The sequence below is a fragment of the Rhopalosiphum maidis genome, chromosome 3, assembly GCF_003676215.2.
Source record: "Rhopalosiphum maidis isolate BTI-1 chromosome 3, ASM367621v3, whole genome shotgun sequence".
NCBI classification, from domain to species: Eukaryota; Metazoa; Arthropoda; class Insecta; order Hemiptera; family Aphididae; genus Rhopalosiphum; species Rhopalosiphum maidis.
In genome coordinates, this window is record NC_040879.1 from 75,704,031 (window position 1) to 75,723,764 (window position 19,734).

At 30.0% G+C, this 19,734-nt stretch overlaps 2 protein-coding genes and 1 non-coding gene across 5 annotated transcripts; all 3 read right to left on the bottom strand.

The window, feature by feature from the left end:
• Positions 1 to 629: 629 nt before the first annotated feature.
• On the bottom strand, positions 630 to 12,818 carry LOC113559228. Of its 3 annotated transcripts, none has more exons than XM_026964870.1 (8): positions 12,670 to 12,818; positions 5,626 to 5,796; positions 4,818 to 4,954; positions 4,292 to 4,436; positions 3,024 to 3,223; positions 2,833 to 2,958; positions 933 to 998; positions 630 to 867 (listed from the first exon to the last, which is right to left on the bottom strand). In XM_026964870.1, exons 1-8 carry the CDS (start codon positions 12,746 to 12,748, stop codon positions 694 to 696), a joined length of 1,098 nt encoding a protein of 365 aa, XP_026820671.1. In that variant the 5' UTR covers positions 12,749 to 12,818; the 3' UTR covers positions 630 to 693. The 3 variants fall into 3 exon arrangements, with proteins under 3 accessions (XP_026820671.1, XP_026820670.1, XP_026820672.1); XM_026964869.1 differs by having other exon boundaries at positions 4,818 to 5,020; XM_026964871.1 differs by lacking the exon at positions 2,833 to 2,958 and having other exon boundaries at positions 4,818 to 5,020.
• LOC113559227 lies at positions 8,239 to 10,534 on the bottom strand. The gene is made up of 6 exons (XM_026964868.1): positions 9,736 to 10,534; positions 9,356 to 9,666; positions 9,164 to 9,296; positions 8,921 to 9,100; positions 8,764 to 8,868; positions 8,239 to 8,707 (listed from the first exon to the last, which is right to left on the bottom strand). The coding sequence occupies exons 1-6, from the start codon at positions 10,388 to 10,390 to the stop codon at positions 8,388 to 8,390; spliced, it is 1,704 nt and encodes a 567-aa protein (XP_026820669.1). The 5' UTR covers positions 10,391 to 10,534; the 3' UTR covers positions 8,239 to 8,387.
• A 1,588-nt stretch (positions 12,819 to 14,406) lies between the features above and the next one.
• On the bottom strand, positions 14,407 to 14,479 carry Trnak-cuu. The gene has a single exon. It is a non-coding gene; the product is annotated as a tRNA-Lys (tRNA).
• Between the last annotated feature and the right edge of the window lie 5,255 nt (positions 14,480 to 19,734).

The following is a 19,734-nucleotide window of genomic DNA, read 5'->3' on the forward strand; positions in this document are numbered from 1 at the left end:
TCGAGAAAGTCACTTGGACCAACAATCATTACCTTTATTATGGCATATGCTTAAAAAAACAATTTCATTCGGGGTATCCAAAATATCCTTAAACGATTCAGTGAAAGTCAATAAGTTGCTAGATATACTGTAAACTTGGTTTAAAAAGAAATCTCGAAACGTATTGTTGAATATAATGTTCAAAGTGATTTGAAAAAATTAATTTCATATTTATAAATTTGATAAACACATTATAATAGCTACAATTAAAATACTAATACATTGGGCTATTATTATTTTTTTTTTTTTTTTGAAATCGGAGAATACTAAGATGTGGATGATATACCTCCAGCCCCCATCATACAATTTACAGTTGGTATCTGATAAAAGTATAATTTCTTGTAGTTTTTGAGGTAATTAATATATTGGTAGCAATCTCTGTTAAAATAATCGTACATTATCTTAAACTATATTGTATTATAAGAGAATCAATAAAAACAAACATTTAGTAAATTATTAAAAATTTATTTTTGAAATTTTCTATTATAATAAAATTGATTAAATTTAATAAACAAAATGTGAACAATCTTAAATAATATTATCATAGCATAAACCAAGACCATAAATGAAAATAAAAATTATTTTAGTAAAACAATACAAAATGATTAAATATGAGGTGATGCATATCGTCCAAAAATTGTTTAGCTATATCTTCTAAGATCTGTTTGATAAAGCACATTCTTTTGTGATATTAGTATTCTTACCATTAAAACCATCTAGAATAGCGTTAAACGAAGGGTATGGTCCACACTTACAATCATTTTTAGGATCATCTAATTTTATAATATTAACTACAAATCCTGCTCCATTGTCATTGGCAAATTTACCCTAAAAAATTATTTATTTTAAATAGGTAAATAAATCAAATATTTTTATTCATTAAATAATATTACTTTTGCATTAAACGAGTCTAAAGTTTCGTAACACCAAGAACTTGAATCAGTTGAATTTAAACATATCTATAAAAACGTTTAGTTATACAAAATTAATACATTTAAAATGCAAAAAGTTTTCGGTTAAATCGTCTAGTTCTTTGTGTTTCATTTTTCAAACTGGTACTTCACGTCTGCACATGTCATATCAGAACACATATTCTTAATATACTATAGTGCCTACAACATTCTTTCTTATATTGTTTTATGTTTGAAACTGTTTTCTCGATCGTACAATTGCTAAATAGTAAATTTTTTATTCGGCAGGACCAATTTCAGCTAATAATGCTCAATATTAAAATCAATTAACAATATCAAACACAAAAGTCACGACATTATTCTGCTATTAATGATTGGGTTTTAAAATACTTAATTTTTTTAACGAGTTACGAATGTTTTTAGATTCTGAACGGAGTGATGGATATATTGATGTTACAATGATGTGTGATTTTTTTTTTTTTTTGTGACCATCATCATGTTTTTGAGTAGTAATACCCAGCTCCTTTATTTGCTCGTCCGATAATAACATGAAACTTGAAATATACCGAAATTAATTATAATGAAACCACTACAACTACGCTCTGCTACCAATTTATGTTGACCGCAGCCAATTTTATATTATTACAATATAACAATATTATATATATTCTATTTTATTCTATCATATCATATTATACACTTGATTATATTTCGTTTCGATACGTTTGAAATAATATTAAAAATGACTATGATCACGACACTGCTGTCCCGGTTGTAGGTAAACGGGCGATACGATCACTGGCGTTTTCATTATAATTTTTTTAATAATACAATAATACGATGAAACAGAAACACAGATAAATTGACCAAAACGGCGCAGATTATTATATGCATAATATATATCACATATGACATCGTTATAGCATACCCATCGGCCTTGGAGTTGTCGCGATAAAATGCTACTAGCATAATGCAATCAACAGGGACCTACTCGTTTTCCATAAGTCTTGCTTCAGATAAATGTAAAAGAAAATTCTAGCTTCTATATAGAAGAAATCTTATGAGCGTATGAAATTTATTTTTTTACGAAATCGCGTAAAAAAACGATACATACAATTTGAATATAGCTAATAATATAATAAATCATAGACTAACAAATCATTTCCGTTCAGAATCCTCTTTCGTATACAATGATACCATTCTTTGCATTCAAATTTAACATATCCATTAAAGTGAGCTGCTCTCCATTTCTACTATACAGCAGAGCGTACCCACTTTTCTACCCTTTTTAAATGTTAACTAATTATTTACTTGTGACTTGATTAAAAAATAGCATATTGTAATAAACGAACGAAAAAATACAGATATTCATACTTTTAAGCAAAATTTATAATAGGTCTAAATAATTCGTTCTAATATTATTAGCTAGCACAACTTGGAACTAAGCGTAAAATGTTATAATTTTAATGTTTTATACGTAAGTAATATAAAAAAAATGCGATTACGACTTCATACCAAAATTGTTAGATTAATACATTAATTCCAATAAAATAATACTTTAAAAATGGGTATCGTATCTACAGGCTAAGTGTGAAAATGAACAACGAAACTGTTGTATGATCTTTTAATTCGTTATTTATTTTAGTATTTTAATCACGATGATAACCCGTAATGTTATTTGATAGGTTAAGTATTATAAATTTATAGTAGTTAACGGTTTGTTGCGCATAACGTAATGTATGTCCTTAGCAAGTTTCTAATATTAACATTCTTTACTATTATTATCATGCAACGTTCCTAGTGTATCGTGTGTTATCACATTAATAACTGTAATTATTAACTAATCATAAGTCATTTATTAATTGATGTTGAATCTGTATACCTTGTTAACAGTCGATGCACACATTCCATCAAGTGTGTCATCGTTGCTCAATGGGCCCAATCTATATCTATAATATGTTTTATTTTTTGGAACAGATAGGTCCACTAAAATATCTCTTAAATTACTCTAGAAAAATACAATTATTTAGAAGATCCAACTCAGCAAACTTTGTTAATTATAATGTTCAATACCAATGTGTAGTTTGTAACTGGCATCGTTAAATTCGTTGAACCATTGCTTGATGAATTCGTTGAACCTGTATTATTTTTTGAAGTAAGTACTCCTATTGGTGCTGTTCCAAGAAGTCTGAATTGATCAGTGCATTCATTAAAGGTCACTACAGAAATCATGTAGAAATCTACTGACGGATCTATTATTGTAAAATTCAACCCTATTTAAAATTTTTAAATAAGTATTATATTGTTATTAACGATAAGTCATACAACTAATATCTGTGAAAAAAATAACATTATATAAGCCCGTACTTTTTTTTTTATTTTTTAAAAGATTGATATTTTAATAAAATGGTTATGAAAAATTATATTAATAATATACTTTTCTTTACGTACTATTTTTTCGTGTAAATCAAAAATCACTTAAAAATGCAGTTGCGTTAGCAAAAAAATCAACTTTAGCTTTATTTATGTTTTTAGCTATTTTTTTTTTTATAATTTATTCTAGTGCTTATTTATTTGAAAATATTGATACTTATCGACCCATAAAATTACGAATTAAGTTGAGATAATATTACTTAATACCTTGCTTAACCAAAAATCTTCTATTACCTATTGGGAATGATTTACCACATCCTTCTGTAAAATTTTAAAGGCACTCTAGATTCAGAAGCAGGTTAAAAATGAAATTGCAAGTGTCCCTAAAAGTCTTATGTTGCTTACTTTGCTTTTGGAGAAAATGAAAAACTATGATAATATGGTTCTTTTTTTTTGTATTTTATCAGGTTTTCATTATACGTTTTAAAAAGATATGACTTAGCTATATAATTATACCTATGGTAAATCGTTTTTATTTCATATTATATTTAAATTTTAACTAAATTGACTGATAACCGAATTAGAAGAACTATATAACACCACTATAGGTGTACATATATTGATGATTATAACATAATGTTTTCAGAAATATATGATCAACCAACATCAATATATTAGCCGTGAACATTATACAAACAAAGTCGATTTTGTTATTACAACTGCAATCTTAAGAAATTTGACATCACTATAAAAGAAAATCCCTTGAAAAATAACTGATGTTATTTATCATTCTATTGTAACAATAGAATTCTATTATTATTAATTCTATCGATTAGTTAGATTAAGTCAATACGAGTATAATAAAAAATACAACCCGTTTTTGAAAATATCAATACTTCTTAGATTATTGTTAATACATAAACATTAAACATAGGTACACGGAAAAAGATAATACATAATATACTCACAAGTTAATTTTGGTTTGGTATACTGATCTACTATAAATTTTCCTACTAATAAAAGGCCAATAGACATATTAGAAAAATTCGATCTCATTGTATCAAGATAAACTTTGAAATTTTCCGAGTATTTGGGAAAATCTACGGAGTTTGCCTTTAAAAACAAAATAGGTATTATTAAAATATTTTTAAATATCTATATGAACTATTAAACATTTTAATAATTTGGAAAAGTGAAGTGGTCCGAATCATTTTATATTATAAATATAAATAATGAAAAATAAAGTATACAAAATTAACTTTTTAAATTTATAAATTAACTCATTTATTTAACTAAATATGTCCAATAAATCCAAATTAAAATCAATAAATATAAATAAAAATTTTAAGTTGTTAGTTACAGTGAAAACACTGTATTAACTATAAATATCGAAAGTATTTAAAATAAATGAGTTATATTCTTTTCATTATTTTGACCTCGATGATAGAATAAATATAATATAATTCTGTTTTATGATAATAAATTTGTGCTTACATCAAGTTCTAAATTATTAATAAGTAGACCTTTTATCCCCGGATGCTTGTCCAAAAAAGGTTTTAAGCCTTTCATTTCATTCGTTGAGTTTGTTGCATTATTACTTATTTCAGTAGCAAGTACTTGAGCCCAGTCTTCTTCAGTTTCATGTCCGTACAATATAAATACATTCTTAGAACTTTTCAATAATAAGTCTAATTCATCTATATATATATTATAAATTATATAATTACATTTACATGTTATATTAAAACGTTTAGTATAAATTATTTTTATTCTATTATTATATTCTATATTCTAGAGTAAGGGTCACCAACTGGCGAACCGTGAATACTTTTTTTACGTATCATTATCCTCGTTGTAGATTTATTAAAGATTATTTGAGTAATGGAAATTATTCTGTATTTCACTAGTCATTAACTGTTTGGGACCGCGACCATTTTGGTTATTTTCAAAACGGACATCCATAGAAATTAGTTTGTGAGCACTGCTCTAGAGTCTAATTCAGTGACTATACATCAAGTTGTTTATATCTGGTTAACCATTAACTACGTGCTTATGGTACTATACAAAAGGGATTACTGCAAATTTTGAATTAAATTAATTTTTTAGATATTTTGTATTTACAACTCGAGTGTATTTAAAATTTTAATAAATATAGTTTTAAATATAGAATTTTAATTATTATTTATATATATTTTAAATATTATATTAATATATTATAATAATATTCAGTATGATTTTTATTTATTAATATTAAATAATTGATTAATATATAGATATTAATTATTCATTTTAGTAATAATACCTAATAAATTATCTTCTCCGCTAGGTCCATTGACTTGGTTATTTGAATCTATATTAAATCCATCAAAAATTATAGCCGTGCACTCATTTGGTATTTCCGGAATACTGACATTCTCTGAACCACAATCTACATGGACAGCACCAACATAACTACATGATGATATTCCAAGGCCTGAAAACCAATGAATAAATTCATATTTTCATTTCATTTATAACACGTTTTGAATTTTCTAAAAATAAATTAAACATTAGAAACTTTAGAAATCTAAAAAGTTATAACGATTATGTGAAAAACTTTACATTATTTTAATTTTGCGGTTAATAAAAATAAAAATTACATTTTTGTGTTAAAAGTATATTTTACGAGTTATAAAATATATCACCGATCAAAAAGATTGAAAATTTTATACGAAATTACGAAATCATCTATTCGCCTAATCTAATTTATGTTACATATTCCGGCATTTATTTGTTTTTAATTAAATAATATTAATTTTATTGATGTATATTATGTTTACATTAAAGATGTTTGCAATGTAAATATCGAAAAAAAATTTTGTTTGCTTATATTTAATCAATTAAAAACAATAGTGTTGTGGGTTTTGTAGGGAACCTACATTTTGAAAGCTAAGTGTATATGCATCGTCGAGCTCTGTTGTTGAATAATATAAAATTAGGATAATGGCAAGAGGGAATGATCAAACCTTCGGCATCGATTTTGATGACAGATTTAATCCCATAGTAGATTCATATTAGCTACCTATATGAGTAGGATAAAATGGTATGTTCTAGAGCCTCATCCCACCGCATCCTGCATCCCACCGCATCCCGCATCCCGCCGCCGCCGACGCAACCCCAACCCGCTGACGTATATATCACTGACGTATTTACAATAAAGAGACATTTATCTGTGTTCAAATAAATATCAATAAATTGAAAGACACTTTCGAAGTACAATAAGATACATTTCCTGCTATTAGTAGGTACATTATCCTGATTCAATTAAATATCAATATTCAAACATATTTCTTAGCGAAAACTATTATTATTGAAAAACGCCATAGCAATGTCCATTGAAAGGCACTTCCGTCGTATTAACGATAATATGTATTCAATTGAATATTCACACACTGACCATTTATATTGAACGATATTTATATGTATTCAATTAAAGAAAATACCCTACCATTAGGATTATTCGATATACTAATAGCTTCCATCTTATTCAATTAACTAAATGACACTATCGTTTCACACACAACCTGGACATTATTGTAACTTTTTCCTGCCTAATGGCAGTAATAATCACAAATAAATGTCTTCTACCGGTCGCCAGGATGTCGCGGATGCCACTGACACTAGCGTTATCAATATTTCCTACTTTATATTGGTGATCAAAATTGTTAATAGCTGAGTATCCGTTCTAGTAGCAAGTCAAATCGTTTTCGTCTAGATTAGATAAAATCGAACATTTATTCGAAGAAAATCAGAAATCCGAACAAATTCAAGAAGTACAAGTAGAAGCGGTACAATTGACATGTATACAGATAGCTGAGCATATGACAAGAGGCGAAATATCATTTCAATCAATCGAACAAAGTATAGACGAAATTAAAAAAATAATACCAGCTATACTCAGTCGTCTTAATACTATTGAAACGTATTATAAAGACAAGCTGTAATGACTTCGGCCATCTTGGACATGCAATGTGTACTTGGCGTCAACAATAAATATATGATTAAAGAAATGTCTATAGTAGACACGGCAACATGGGCGACCCAACACTGGATTTTTAAACATTCAAAATCGATGGAGGATAACAAAAGTCGTAAAACCAACAAGTGGCTGGAGCGTAATTATCATCAACTATCTATAGAACACGGTGACATAGAGTATGAAGAACTCGGAAAAATATTGAATTCATTAAAGTTTACCTGCATTTACGTCAAAGGTGAACAGAAAAAACAAGTTCTCATAGAGTATATATCTCACGTCGCCCTCATCAACATTGAAAACTTGGGCTGCCCTCGTTTGGATCAAATATGTAATGACGAAACTTTACCTTGCTGTATTTTTCATATGGAGTATAATCCAAAACGATGTACATTTTACAAAGTATTTGCTATAAGAAAATGGTTTATAAATAATTCTTAAAAATGTATATACATTTTATTTAATAAACATATTAATATTTTAACATTGGTTTTTTTTATTTTACATAGGTACCCTTACATTTTCAATAATTGGTTATAGATTACATTAATATATACAAATTATTCAAGTGATATTTACAATAAAAATAAACAAACACATGGTATTTATAATATATAACAAAGTATATATACATGATATTTACAAATTAGAAATATACACGGTATTTAATTATTTGGACATGCATTCCCGTAAAAGCATTCTCATAAAATTTTTATCTGATTCATCCCACTCATGACCACTAGCATCTATCTCATGATCTGGCCAATCAACAATCTGCTCGTCATCATTCCTATAAAATTATAAATATAAGTAAAATAATTTTAAAAAAAATATAAAATAATTTAAAACTTACCCTAAACTATAGTGTTCGTGAGCCAAGGTATGGATTTTATCGTCCAATACCACTCTCTTATCGTCATAACTGTTGTAAGTTAGCTTTATCGTTTTTATCGTCATCAACTAGCGTTTGAATGAGCGAATAGATACATTCTTCTTGCATGCCTCCACTCCAGATTCATCAAACAAACACTTTCTGTGGTCTTCCAACGTCATGTGATTCTTAACCACATGACTCCTATCCCCTTGGCCTTGATCTTTTCTCTTCCTACTCTGTCATCATTATCTTTCCGCTCGTCCTCTTCTCCTGCATGTATATTATATGCATACGATTTTGCGCGTAGTGCGCAAAACTCTGTCATGGTATGTCCATCAGTCTCATCGGAAAAGTAACCTGGTATCTTTTTTCTATCTGCTACATAACACGGATGGTCACGAGGAAGATTTGCGGTGTCCATCCTATCCAACAAGTTGCGGTTAGCCGTCAAGTCTGCATAAAAGTCTGTGGTATTGATATGATATATCAAAGAATCTGGAAAAAGAATGATAAATTATGTATATACATGAGATTAGTTTTAGTATATTTACCAGTATCAGTATACATCAGCTTGATGTTATCACTATAATGCGCCTTCATCACATTATAGTGATAATCATACATCATCGTTTTCGATATATCAAGCACCGCTAAACCTATACAAAATATGTTAATAAATGGATGACAAAAAATATAGAGTATACATACCAATATAGATTGGTTTACAGAAATTTATGATTTTATTATCCATTGTTACAGCTGTTATATTTGTATGTTCATAATTAGTGCAGTATTTAAATGTCGATCGGTTCATTAATTTCTGTAAGCGCTGTTCGCTCGAAACAAGTTCCATCTTAATCCTTGATCTCACCGATTCCATCATTTTTCCTGTAAAAATAAAATGTTAGTAAAAATGATTATATATATACTATATAGTATAAAGTGACATACCAAATACACTATTGTTCATCAGTTTATAGAAATCAATCTCAAACTGGTTCATCGCCTTCTTCCTCATCCCAGAATTTAAATTAATATATTTGGCAAGCCATTTAGACTGTTTGAACTGCAATACCCTGTAAACCTAAAACAAAGTTATCGTTAATATATTATATATACTTTTTATATGATCAAAACATTTACCTTTTTCACTTTCAAACCATTTGCCATCGCCTGTTTCAAAATACGGTAGTGTACAATATAACGTTCTTTAGATTCTAGTGTCGCCATGAGTTTCTTTATTTTAGATCCACGTGGTATACCACTGTTCGGTAAGAATGGCAGATCATTATGATCGTCATGTAAACGCTGTGGATACTCTATGTCGACCTCATACATCCGTCCTATATCTGAAGTATCGTTTAAATTTTCTAATCCGTCAAGTGTAGGTTCTATCCATTCAAAGCCACCATATGGTATGTACTCGGACATTGCCCAGCCATACAAGTTATTACCTAAACAAAAATAAAGTTTAAAAGATAATCTTTTTTTGAAAAAAAAAAAATATATATATATATAATTACAGTCTTGATAAATTATCCATGAATCTGGTTTACTCGTTTCGTATTCAGGTGTTTTCAGATTATTCGCCTTCCCATAACGCATGCTTGCTTGTGTAAGACCTCCACGTATACCTATAACAGAATAGTTAATTAATAAATGTAATATATATATTATTTTTAAAAACTTACCTTTTTCACACATCATCAACATATCATAATCAGATAAAAGTTCTAGTTTTATGGAGGTGAATTTCAAACACGCGTCAAAGCTTAGTCCAGGAACAGTGTAATAAAATGCCGCATCGAGGCTATATGTTGTCGGGCATATGTCTCGAAAGTTTTCAAAGACATCCGCTAGCAGTAATACGTCTATTTTCAAATATAGATCGCTATACTCGCCTAGAGCCTTACAATCAAAATGCCTCCAAACTTTCTCGGCGTGTCGGTATTCCATGTCTTTTATATTTTCCTCAGTTAGTGTGCTATAGAAAGACTCTTTTGTTGGTAGTGTAGCTTCATCCAATTTCCCCCAACCATCTGTGTACTCATATGGATACACCCCCTTCCGTGTTACAAAAGCCATATCATCACGGGCAAAATGTTTCGAAGTTTCCCTAAACTTATCAAATCCTGGTGTAATTAAATTTTTCGAGAGTGTAGATAAGCTTGAAGTCATGAATCTATAAGTGTCTATAAATCGAAGGGTAAATTTGTTTGAAATATATTTGCTGAATGAGATGAATTTCTCCTCGCTTTTAGAAATCACTGTTGTACTGCGCTCATCATATCCCAGCTCCACGGCAATGAAGTGAGCATCATCATTGCTTAAATTGTGAAGGAAACACGGTACGAAATTTGCAATGTCAGATTACATCTGTTGCAAATAGTTTGACGATACTGTCCAGACAAGTGACAGTGGTCTCGTACTTTTCCGTTTATAGATGTATAATCTTTTTTACATAAATTACACGTTGTACTGTTATCATACTCATCTTGTTGTTCCTCGCTCATAATTATTTTTTTATTAGACTTTAAAAGGTCTTCAATTTTTCTGGATAAATCTACAACTGTCTCAACAAAATGTTTTGCCACCTCCGTATGCGTCTCTGATCCTCGGTGAATAATTACTGATGTAGGTATGTCATGTTTTTCAAGCAGTTCGATAGGTACATTTTCCGTCGTTTTCACATATATACCGTAACTCATAGGTACATGCCTCTGTATTACTGTCGTGCTTTTTCCCTTTTTCTCATCCACCTTCACCAAGATAGCTTCAAAATCCGCGTAAATGACTACGGGATGTCGTTGTGTTTTACCCCAACCTTCAAACTCCAAAATACTCCCCTCTGCTGGCATAATTGGTAATATGGGTCTATGTGTTCCACATATTAGTTTATGCTGATTCAAAGCCTCCTGCCCGCTCAACTTGTATTCAAGACGCCTGTCGTCGAAACTCGTGAAACATTGTTTACAAAACACGACTCTCTCAGTGTGTGTGATGTTTTTTGACGTCTTAAAAGTCGTGAAAAATTTGATATATACACGTAGTGTGTGTTGTCACCGTCCGTCACCAACAACAAGTTGAAATGGTTTGTCTTCTCTTCATCGACTACCCGTAACGGGACACCTCGTATGTGGGATATTTCTTAGGTGGTTGAAACTTCTTTTCGAGCCCGTAAACATTGACAGATACGTTCGGATTATTTCTTTCAAAAATCTTTACTTGGCGGAGAGACGTTGGGAACGAAATACCCACGAAATTGTATTTGTTCTCGTGCTGCCTATAATTATCACCAACACGATGTACAGCCGCCCCCGTCACATGCCTCGCGAGAATCGCCCACTTAAAACATTCCTGGTCCGTGTTTTGAGGGTTGATGGTAGCTCGCATATTTTCGATAAACACCGGCAACTGAATATAAGACGAACCACCCATCGGTGTATATTTATATACCGCCAACAATAACCCATCTATAGTCTCTAATGTAAATCCACTTCCGCGTGATTTATATTCATCATCCTCCTTCATCAACTTCATGTATTCACTCTCAATAATCGTACTAATGTCACTATCTGAGAAAATTTCGACCGCCGATGTTTTGAACACCCTATTCTCCGATGAATTTGGTACGTTAGGGCGGTTGTACGTAGCCTCAAGTTTCAAATTAAATTTTATCGGGTGGTCCCGTACGTGTGTTTTCAATAATTTGTTCATTGATTGTTTATTGATATTTATTTGAACACAGATAAATGTCTCTTATTTTAAATACGTCAGTGATATATATTAAAATAATTAATATTAAAAAATAATGTTTGATAACACGTGATAACTGATTAAATGTGCGATAACCGATTAAATGTGTGATATCTGATTAAATATAAATCACGCACGTGTATTATACCATGTGATAACAAACGATAACTGGTTGTATGCATACGTATATGATAACAATAATACAAGTCGTGCACGTTCGCGGTGGCGGGATGCGGGATGCGGTGGGATGCGGCTCTAGAACATACCATTTTATCCTACTTATATGAACCTAAAAAAAAATATAATTATTTCAATTTGACAATATAACAGGTTTTGTATTTGGAGATATTTGGACGAAGGAATTTTTTTGAGATATCCAGAACGATGGTACAAAAAAAGTACGGAGATTTCATTTTAGTTTGTATGGTATATAAAGCAATCACAAACGATCTTGTCACATTAAATTCAAAACATTTCTAACAAATTATTGTGTTGTTTTTAAAAGAGAAAATAACAATGTACTAATTGTTGCTATATATTTTATTGATTTGTAGTCTGGTAACTATATCAAATAAGGATTTAAATGCACTAATAAAATATTTAAGAACGCATGTCCTTATGACCAAAGGAGAATTTAATCAATTTACACAGGAATAGTAATTGAGTAAAAATTCAAATTTATTTTTAAAATAAAATCTTACTTGGTCGACTTTGAGAGTGTGCGTGTACTGCTACAATTAAAATATTACTAAGTAAAATTAAATAATCGTAAGAGAACATTTTTTTATTTATATACGATACGATGTAGAACTTGTAGTAAGTATCGCCGGAGTTATTAGTTTTTATTTGAGTAAATTGTATAAAAATGTTTTTATAATAAACTAATGTATGTTATATATGTTGACATTAATTTGTTTTTTGATTAAATAATATAAATTTCATTGATGTTTAATATATATGCATTCAAGCTGTTTGTAAAATACATGTGAAGTGTGTTTTAAAACAATTGAGCATACATAAATATATATAACAGGTATAACCATTTTATTTTTTTGTATAAACCTGACTTTTTGTAAACAGTAGTTCGTAATTAATAACTATAGTTAGAATATTTATGACTCAAAAACAGCATAAATTTAGTGGAATTTTTTAATTGTTCTCCATTAATGTTTTTTGCATTAAATTAAAATAAAAAAAAATAAACTACTTGTAAATCATTACAATTAATGATCAGCTAATACAAGTACGTTGACTCATAAATTCTTCCAAGAGGATGGTCATATCAAATGTATGTCCCTCTTTCCCCAACCAGGTTCTAATCGACGCGCTTCAAAATATCAATTATGCTCCAGTTTCTGAAATTGCTTATCTCAAAGCTGGTATCAATATCGAGAAATATGAGCACATCTTAAGCTTCCGCCGTCAATATTTTATCAAACATGAAGACGCACCAAATCTCCCAAGATGTTTATCACTACTTCACAACCAGACCGATTTCAGAGTATTCTTAACCGATGACAGAATCACATGTGTAAATCCCCCGCCACAACTCTAACACTACGCAACCTTCCGTACACTTCCTCGCAGACATCGACATCCAAGATACGGCCATACACACCCCTACAATAAAAACCCCAATCTTACATTCACATCCCCTCCAATAATGGAAGAGATAACAGAAGATTATCAGATCAACGAAATTCTCCAGCCTCTGTTCCCAAATCAAATTCATAAAAACCGAGAACCATTACACCTTGCTTATAATAAACTACATAAAAGGCCTCTTTTTGACGCCACATCACCAATAACATTATTATCACCACCTACGGTAATCCTATCAACCAATGAAGTGTAATGATGTGCACTTGGCCATCATATATCTTAAATTTTAATTGTATGATAAGTAATATTCAATAAAATACAATAATATATATAATAATTGTAATAATTGATAGCTTTAAATATAAGATAAAACTCACACATATGCACATATACACACGCAAACACTCTTATCTGTATAAGAATTAGATATATAAGGAGACTAGTAGTCGCAAACAGGCAGTCTTTATTGTCTTATTGTGCGGACTGTCAAAAGCGAGTGTAAGAGTCTACGCAGATCGTTCATGCAATAAGACATAATATTAAATAAGTTATAAACGTTTGTAATTAATTAAAATACGTGTATTAAAAATTGTTAAAAATAAGTTAAATAAAATTACAATAGTGGTTCAAAGAAAAAAGGTCTAATTATTTTAAAATATAAATTAATCACCTCATATTACATCTTGAACGCGAACAACGATTTCAACAAACAAATCGACACAGGAATCAGAAAGGTAATATGATCAAGTTATAATTTTTTTTACAAGTAATGATTTAGAAATATATAATAGTCCCCGATTAACTTACTATTGTTTTTCTCTATCATTACAAAGTGGCGCCCAACGTGGGGCTCGAACCTACGACCCCGAGATTAAGAGTCTCGTGCTCTACCGACTGAGCTAGCCGGGCACTGCTATAATTCAGTTATTTCAGTGAAAAAACCATTTCTACCATTTGGGCATCTTCTAAAATTGAACACGTACTTATAAAATAGTTTGTTATTATTGAGCATGTTTTATAAGGTATTTGGTAGGTATCTGTTTTTTGTAGAAGTTGAATTCGTTGAATTGATTTGGTGTGGATTTCTGATAGTGGTTCGCATGGTTCCACAGACAAGCTATTAAATGCTGTTATGTTGAATTTGGGTCCATTACAATCATATGAAATAAATCCATGTACCATGTGTAGTTGTAAGATGATGAGGAGAGGTGTGAAGTTCATTATGAATATGTTGAAGGTTAACTATAGTATGCTTGTCTTACAATCATAAAAATGTATAACATAAAATACAATGGCTGCTATAACAAACGTAAAATAGTGTAAACAGTTTTAAAGTTAAAACTAATATTATTATTATTTATTATTTTCTCCCTCTTTTTTTTTTATTATTATTTTATTTTATTTATTTTATTATTAACCCCTTTTCTTTTTGTATAAAATAATATATTTTTTTAAATACCTAGTTTTTTATTAATTATTGTTTCTGCGTTTTCTTCATTTTTTTTTTTTTTATTATTCAAATCATGTTTTTATTTGATTGTAATATGATTATTAAATTGTTCTGTATAATTTTATGATCTTATTATTTATAATTTATTTGTTATATATTTATTTAAAAAGATTAATTTCTTTTTGTTATATAATATCTGATATTTAACTTATTATTATTTATTCGTGATAATTAATTATTAATGTTTTCTCTTGAGTGATATGGTTTAAGACGCCTAACATGGATTATATCTTCAGTTATTTTATTATCTCAAATAAGTTCGACTTTATAATTTAGGTCATTGATTTTTTCTAAGATTTTAAAACGACCTCTATATTTTGGACCTAATTTTGGAGATTTCCCTACTTCTGAAAATGGAAATTATATTTCAATATAATATATTTATTTATATTATAAAAAAAATATTAAATATTCATTGTATCTGTAAAGACATCAACTCGGATATCAGTTATCTAATGCTCTTGATCGATCAAATACTCACTGAACGTACCACAAAAGCTCAACTTACCAGACTAGTCAATTTGTTATTCCAAGCTTTACCACCACCCCAAGACAACTAAGTTTTCCTACAACCATATGTAGCTAAATCATAACACTTCCAGATCACCAAATCAACTGTTCACAACCTATCAATACATAAATTAAAATTTGTAAATAAAAATAAATATGACAGCTAATATTATACAATGGAATATAAATGGCCTTCAAAAGCACGGACTACACCGACATTTGCCGAGCAAAAGCTCTCATTTGACCTATCGCTTTTTGCTTCCAAAAAACCAAATTAAGAACCAACACCACCTTTCCCACGTAAGGATATAATAGATTTTTCAAAAATCGCTAATCATACCTCCGTGCAAGCGGTGGAGTTACTATTACCTCTTTGAAAGCACCGAAATTCATATTCATTCCTCACTTGAAGTTATTGCTGTCTCTATACACTTCAAATGTTCCTTATGTGTCTGTAAAATTTATCTACTGGATAGCACCAATCTATTACTTATTGACCTCGATGATATCATTAAAGAACTACCCAAGCCTTTTATTTTTCTCGGCGATTTTAACAGCCGAAACTAAATTTGGGGATTTAACTACACCGATGCCAGAGGCAGAACGATGGAAAAATTAGAAAATGATCAAATAACATTACTAAACTCCGGGGAATACATACACCACAATGTAGCTCAAAACTTTTTCTCGGCCATTGATATCACAATATTAAATAGTGCTTTCGCTCCTACAATCGAATGGAATGTCCTCATAGAATACAGCACCAGCGACCATTGGTCAATATCAATAAAAATCTTCAATGAAACAACCAAAATTTACTCACCTTTCCGATGGTGCCTTAAAAATCTCTAAACCCAATAAAAACAAATTCAATATTATTAACTATTGACCTATTTCACTTATTAATACTCTAACAAAAACCATAGAAAAAATAGTCAATAAATGATTTATTTGGCACTTAGAAACATCCAATCTAATAACCAAAGAACAATGCGGTTTCCGCAAAAACCACTCTACCATTGACAACATTAAAAACAATACTTTATATTAATATTTTTAAATGTAGAAAAAGCATATTGTACGGGCCGGGAACGAATATTAATAATTCGTGCGCCCGGTAACCGATATACTTCGTAGCGTTACTATAATATTCTCACACACCGACCGACCTGCGTAAAAATGTGTATATGTGTATAGCAAATCAAAGGATGTGGACGGGATCGCCGAGCAAGACCAAAGAGTGCTAGTGTGCGGTAATGAGAGTAAAATATAATAATACAGTGGCGATTAGCGCCTTGCAATTTATAATATAAAAAACATCAATTCAAAAAAAAACCGATACGTAAATATAATTTTACGGTTCTTAGGACAACAACAATGGTACGAACGAGACTAGCGAAAATTACGGCGGCCGTGCTAATCTGCACGCACCGGCGAGCCGATAACACGCCGATATGTATAATTCACAGGACAATAATAATTATAACAAACAAACAAAAATATATAGAAAATAGTGGCTGGTGCGCGTGAGTGTGTGTGCAACAGGTCGGTCGGTGATGACCGTGAATCGACATATTTGTATTCATATAATTATAATATAATTTAACGGCGGCAACGGTGGCGCGAACACATATGACTATGACATTGTATGGCAAAATAGAACACTTAAAATAATTCATAACAGTGGCATACGTAAATGGCAAAATGTTTCTATTATTACAAAATTTCCTAAAAAAATCGTAAAATACAAGTCAGAGCACTCTCAGAATTATCAAAAATACACCATACTGATAAAGGCCTCCTACAAGGTTCGGTTATCAGTGTTTTAATGATATTATTATTTTAAAATAAGTTACAGCTATGTAAAATATTGCAACTTTAAAATGTTCATAACTCACTTTAAAATAATAATATCAATAAAATCATGAGTCATTTCCTAGATAATATTTTTACCTTTAAATTTGATAAAAGATAAATTTACTATAATATTAAAGCTAACATTACAAAATATATTCAGTTGAACGAAATTTTGTTATGATTTATGTTACTATGTCAGTAAGTCAGAGACAACACACGCGGGTATGGTGTCCTCTTAATCATTATTATTATTTTCGAATAATTTTTTTATATGAGTAAACCATGTAAAATATTTTTATATTGAACTGATTTATGTTACATATTCCGTCATTTATTTGTTTTTAATTAAATAATATAAATTAAAAACAATAGTGTCATGGACCATAATGTTGTGGGTTTTGTGGGGACCCTACATTTTGAATGCTAAGTGTATATGCACCGTCGAGCTCTGTTATTGAGTAATATAAAACTAGGATAATTGCAAAAAGGAGTGATCAAACATTCGGCATCGATTTTGATGACAGATTTAGTCCAATAGTAGATTTACGTTAGCTACCTATATCACTTTAGAAAAAATTTAACTTTTTAAATTTGACAATATAACAATTTTTGCATGTAATGGAGATATTTAAACGGAGAAATTTGTTTGAGATAACCAGAATGATGATACAAAAAAAGTATCGAGTTTCCATTTTAGTTTGTATGTTATAAATTAATCACAAACGATCTTGCAGTATAAAGTTCAAAACTTTTTTAACAAATTCTTGTGTTATAACAATGTATTAATTGTTACTATATACTTTATTGATCGATAGTCTGGTAGCTACATCAAATAAGGATTTAAATGCACTAATAAAATATTTAACAAAACGTTTTTGACAGTCGATCCTGTAGAACGTGTTTAACTTTTCGCGAGTGCGCATTTTATAGCTCTTCATAGACGTCCGTGAAGTCGCCCTCCCACTTTAACCCAGGAACCTTTCAATATCCTGACGCGGCCTTGCGCAATGACCGTTTGAATTCAAACGACATTTGCGCGGAAAGCCACGCAATGACCTCTCTTTTTCAACCACTAGTCGACGGCAGAGGACACGGACGTGTGACGAACCGCGTCCGGAACTTCAGACCCGACACGACCGTGAACCGGCCCGAGGTTAATTAGTCTTACCCGCCGCACCGTACGCGAATTGTTAACTTACGCATCGCCGTACCGTGCCTCCTTCAACTTTGCAACTTTTCTTTCAAAACCAACGGTGTTTTTTTTACGAATTCTAAAACCGAGAACAATAAAACGGTGTTTTGTTTTCTACCATAACCAAAGTGTTTTCTTTTTTTATTTCCTCCATCTCCTTTCCCCTATTCCCTTTTCACCGTTTACCAACATCGCCGATACCTCACCACCACATCGTTACACCAACAGGTACAGCGTCAATCCTATCTTAAAATTTTAATAATATTGAAACAAATGTGTTTAAAAATGTAAGATAAACAATACCGACACAATTTTATAACGAATTTAATTATATTTTCATACATTCTATTAGATAAATAGATTAGTTAATGCGATTGACGATACATCGATACTTTTGAAAAAGAAAATCATTTTTTTAATGTTTTTATTAAGTTTTAATGTTTTAATATAATTGTAAAATTTGTTCCACATTAAAGTTTACAATGATAAATAAGATATATTATTTTAGGCCACAATTATTACTTTTTATTGTTTTGAAATTGTATTAATAATAAGTACAATTTATCTTACTTTGAATTGAAGGCTACGTCGTCTGTCATCATACAATTATACGATCATCTGGTATACCATTATTCCACAATGTTTACTATGCATGTGAAACATCAGCATAAAAACTAGTACTACAATTAGTTTAACTATTTTTCATATTAAAAAAAGATAAAATATTTATATCAATGTATGGTTTTTATAAAATTTTTATACCTGATGTCTATAATTATACCAGATTTTTGAACAAGTCATCGAGAAAGTCACTTGGACCAACAATCATTACCTTTATTATGGCATATGCTTAAAAAAACAATTTCATTCGGGGTATCCAAAATATCCTTAAACGATTCAGTGAAAGTCAATAAGTTGCTAGATATACTGTAAACTTGGTTTAAAAAGAAATCTCGAAACGTATTGTTGAAAATAATGTTCAAAGTGATTTGAAAAAATTAATTTCATATTTATAAATTTGATAAACACATTATAATAGCTACAATTAAAATACTAATACATTGGGCTATTTTTTTTTTTTTTTTTTTTTGAAAT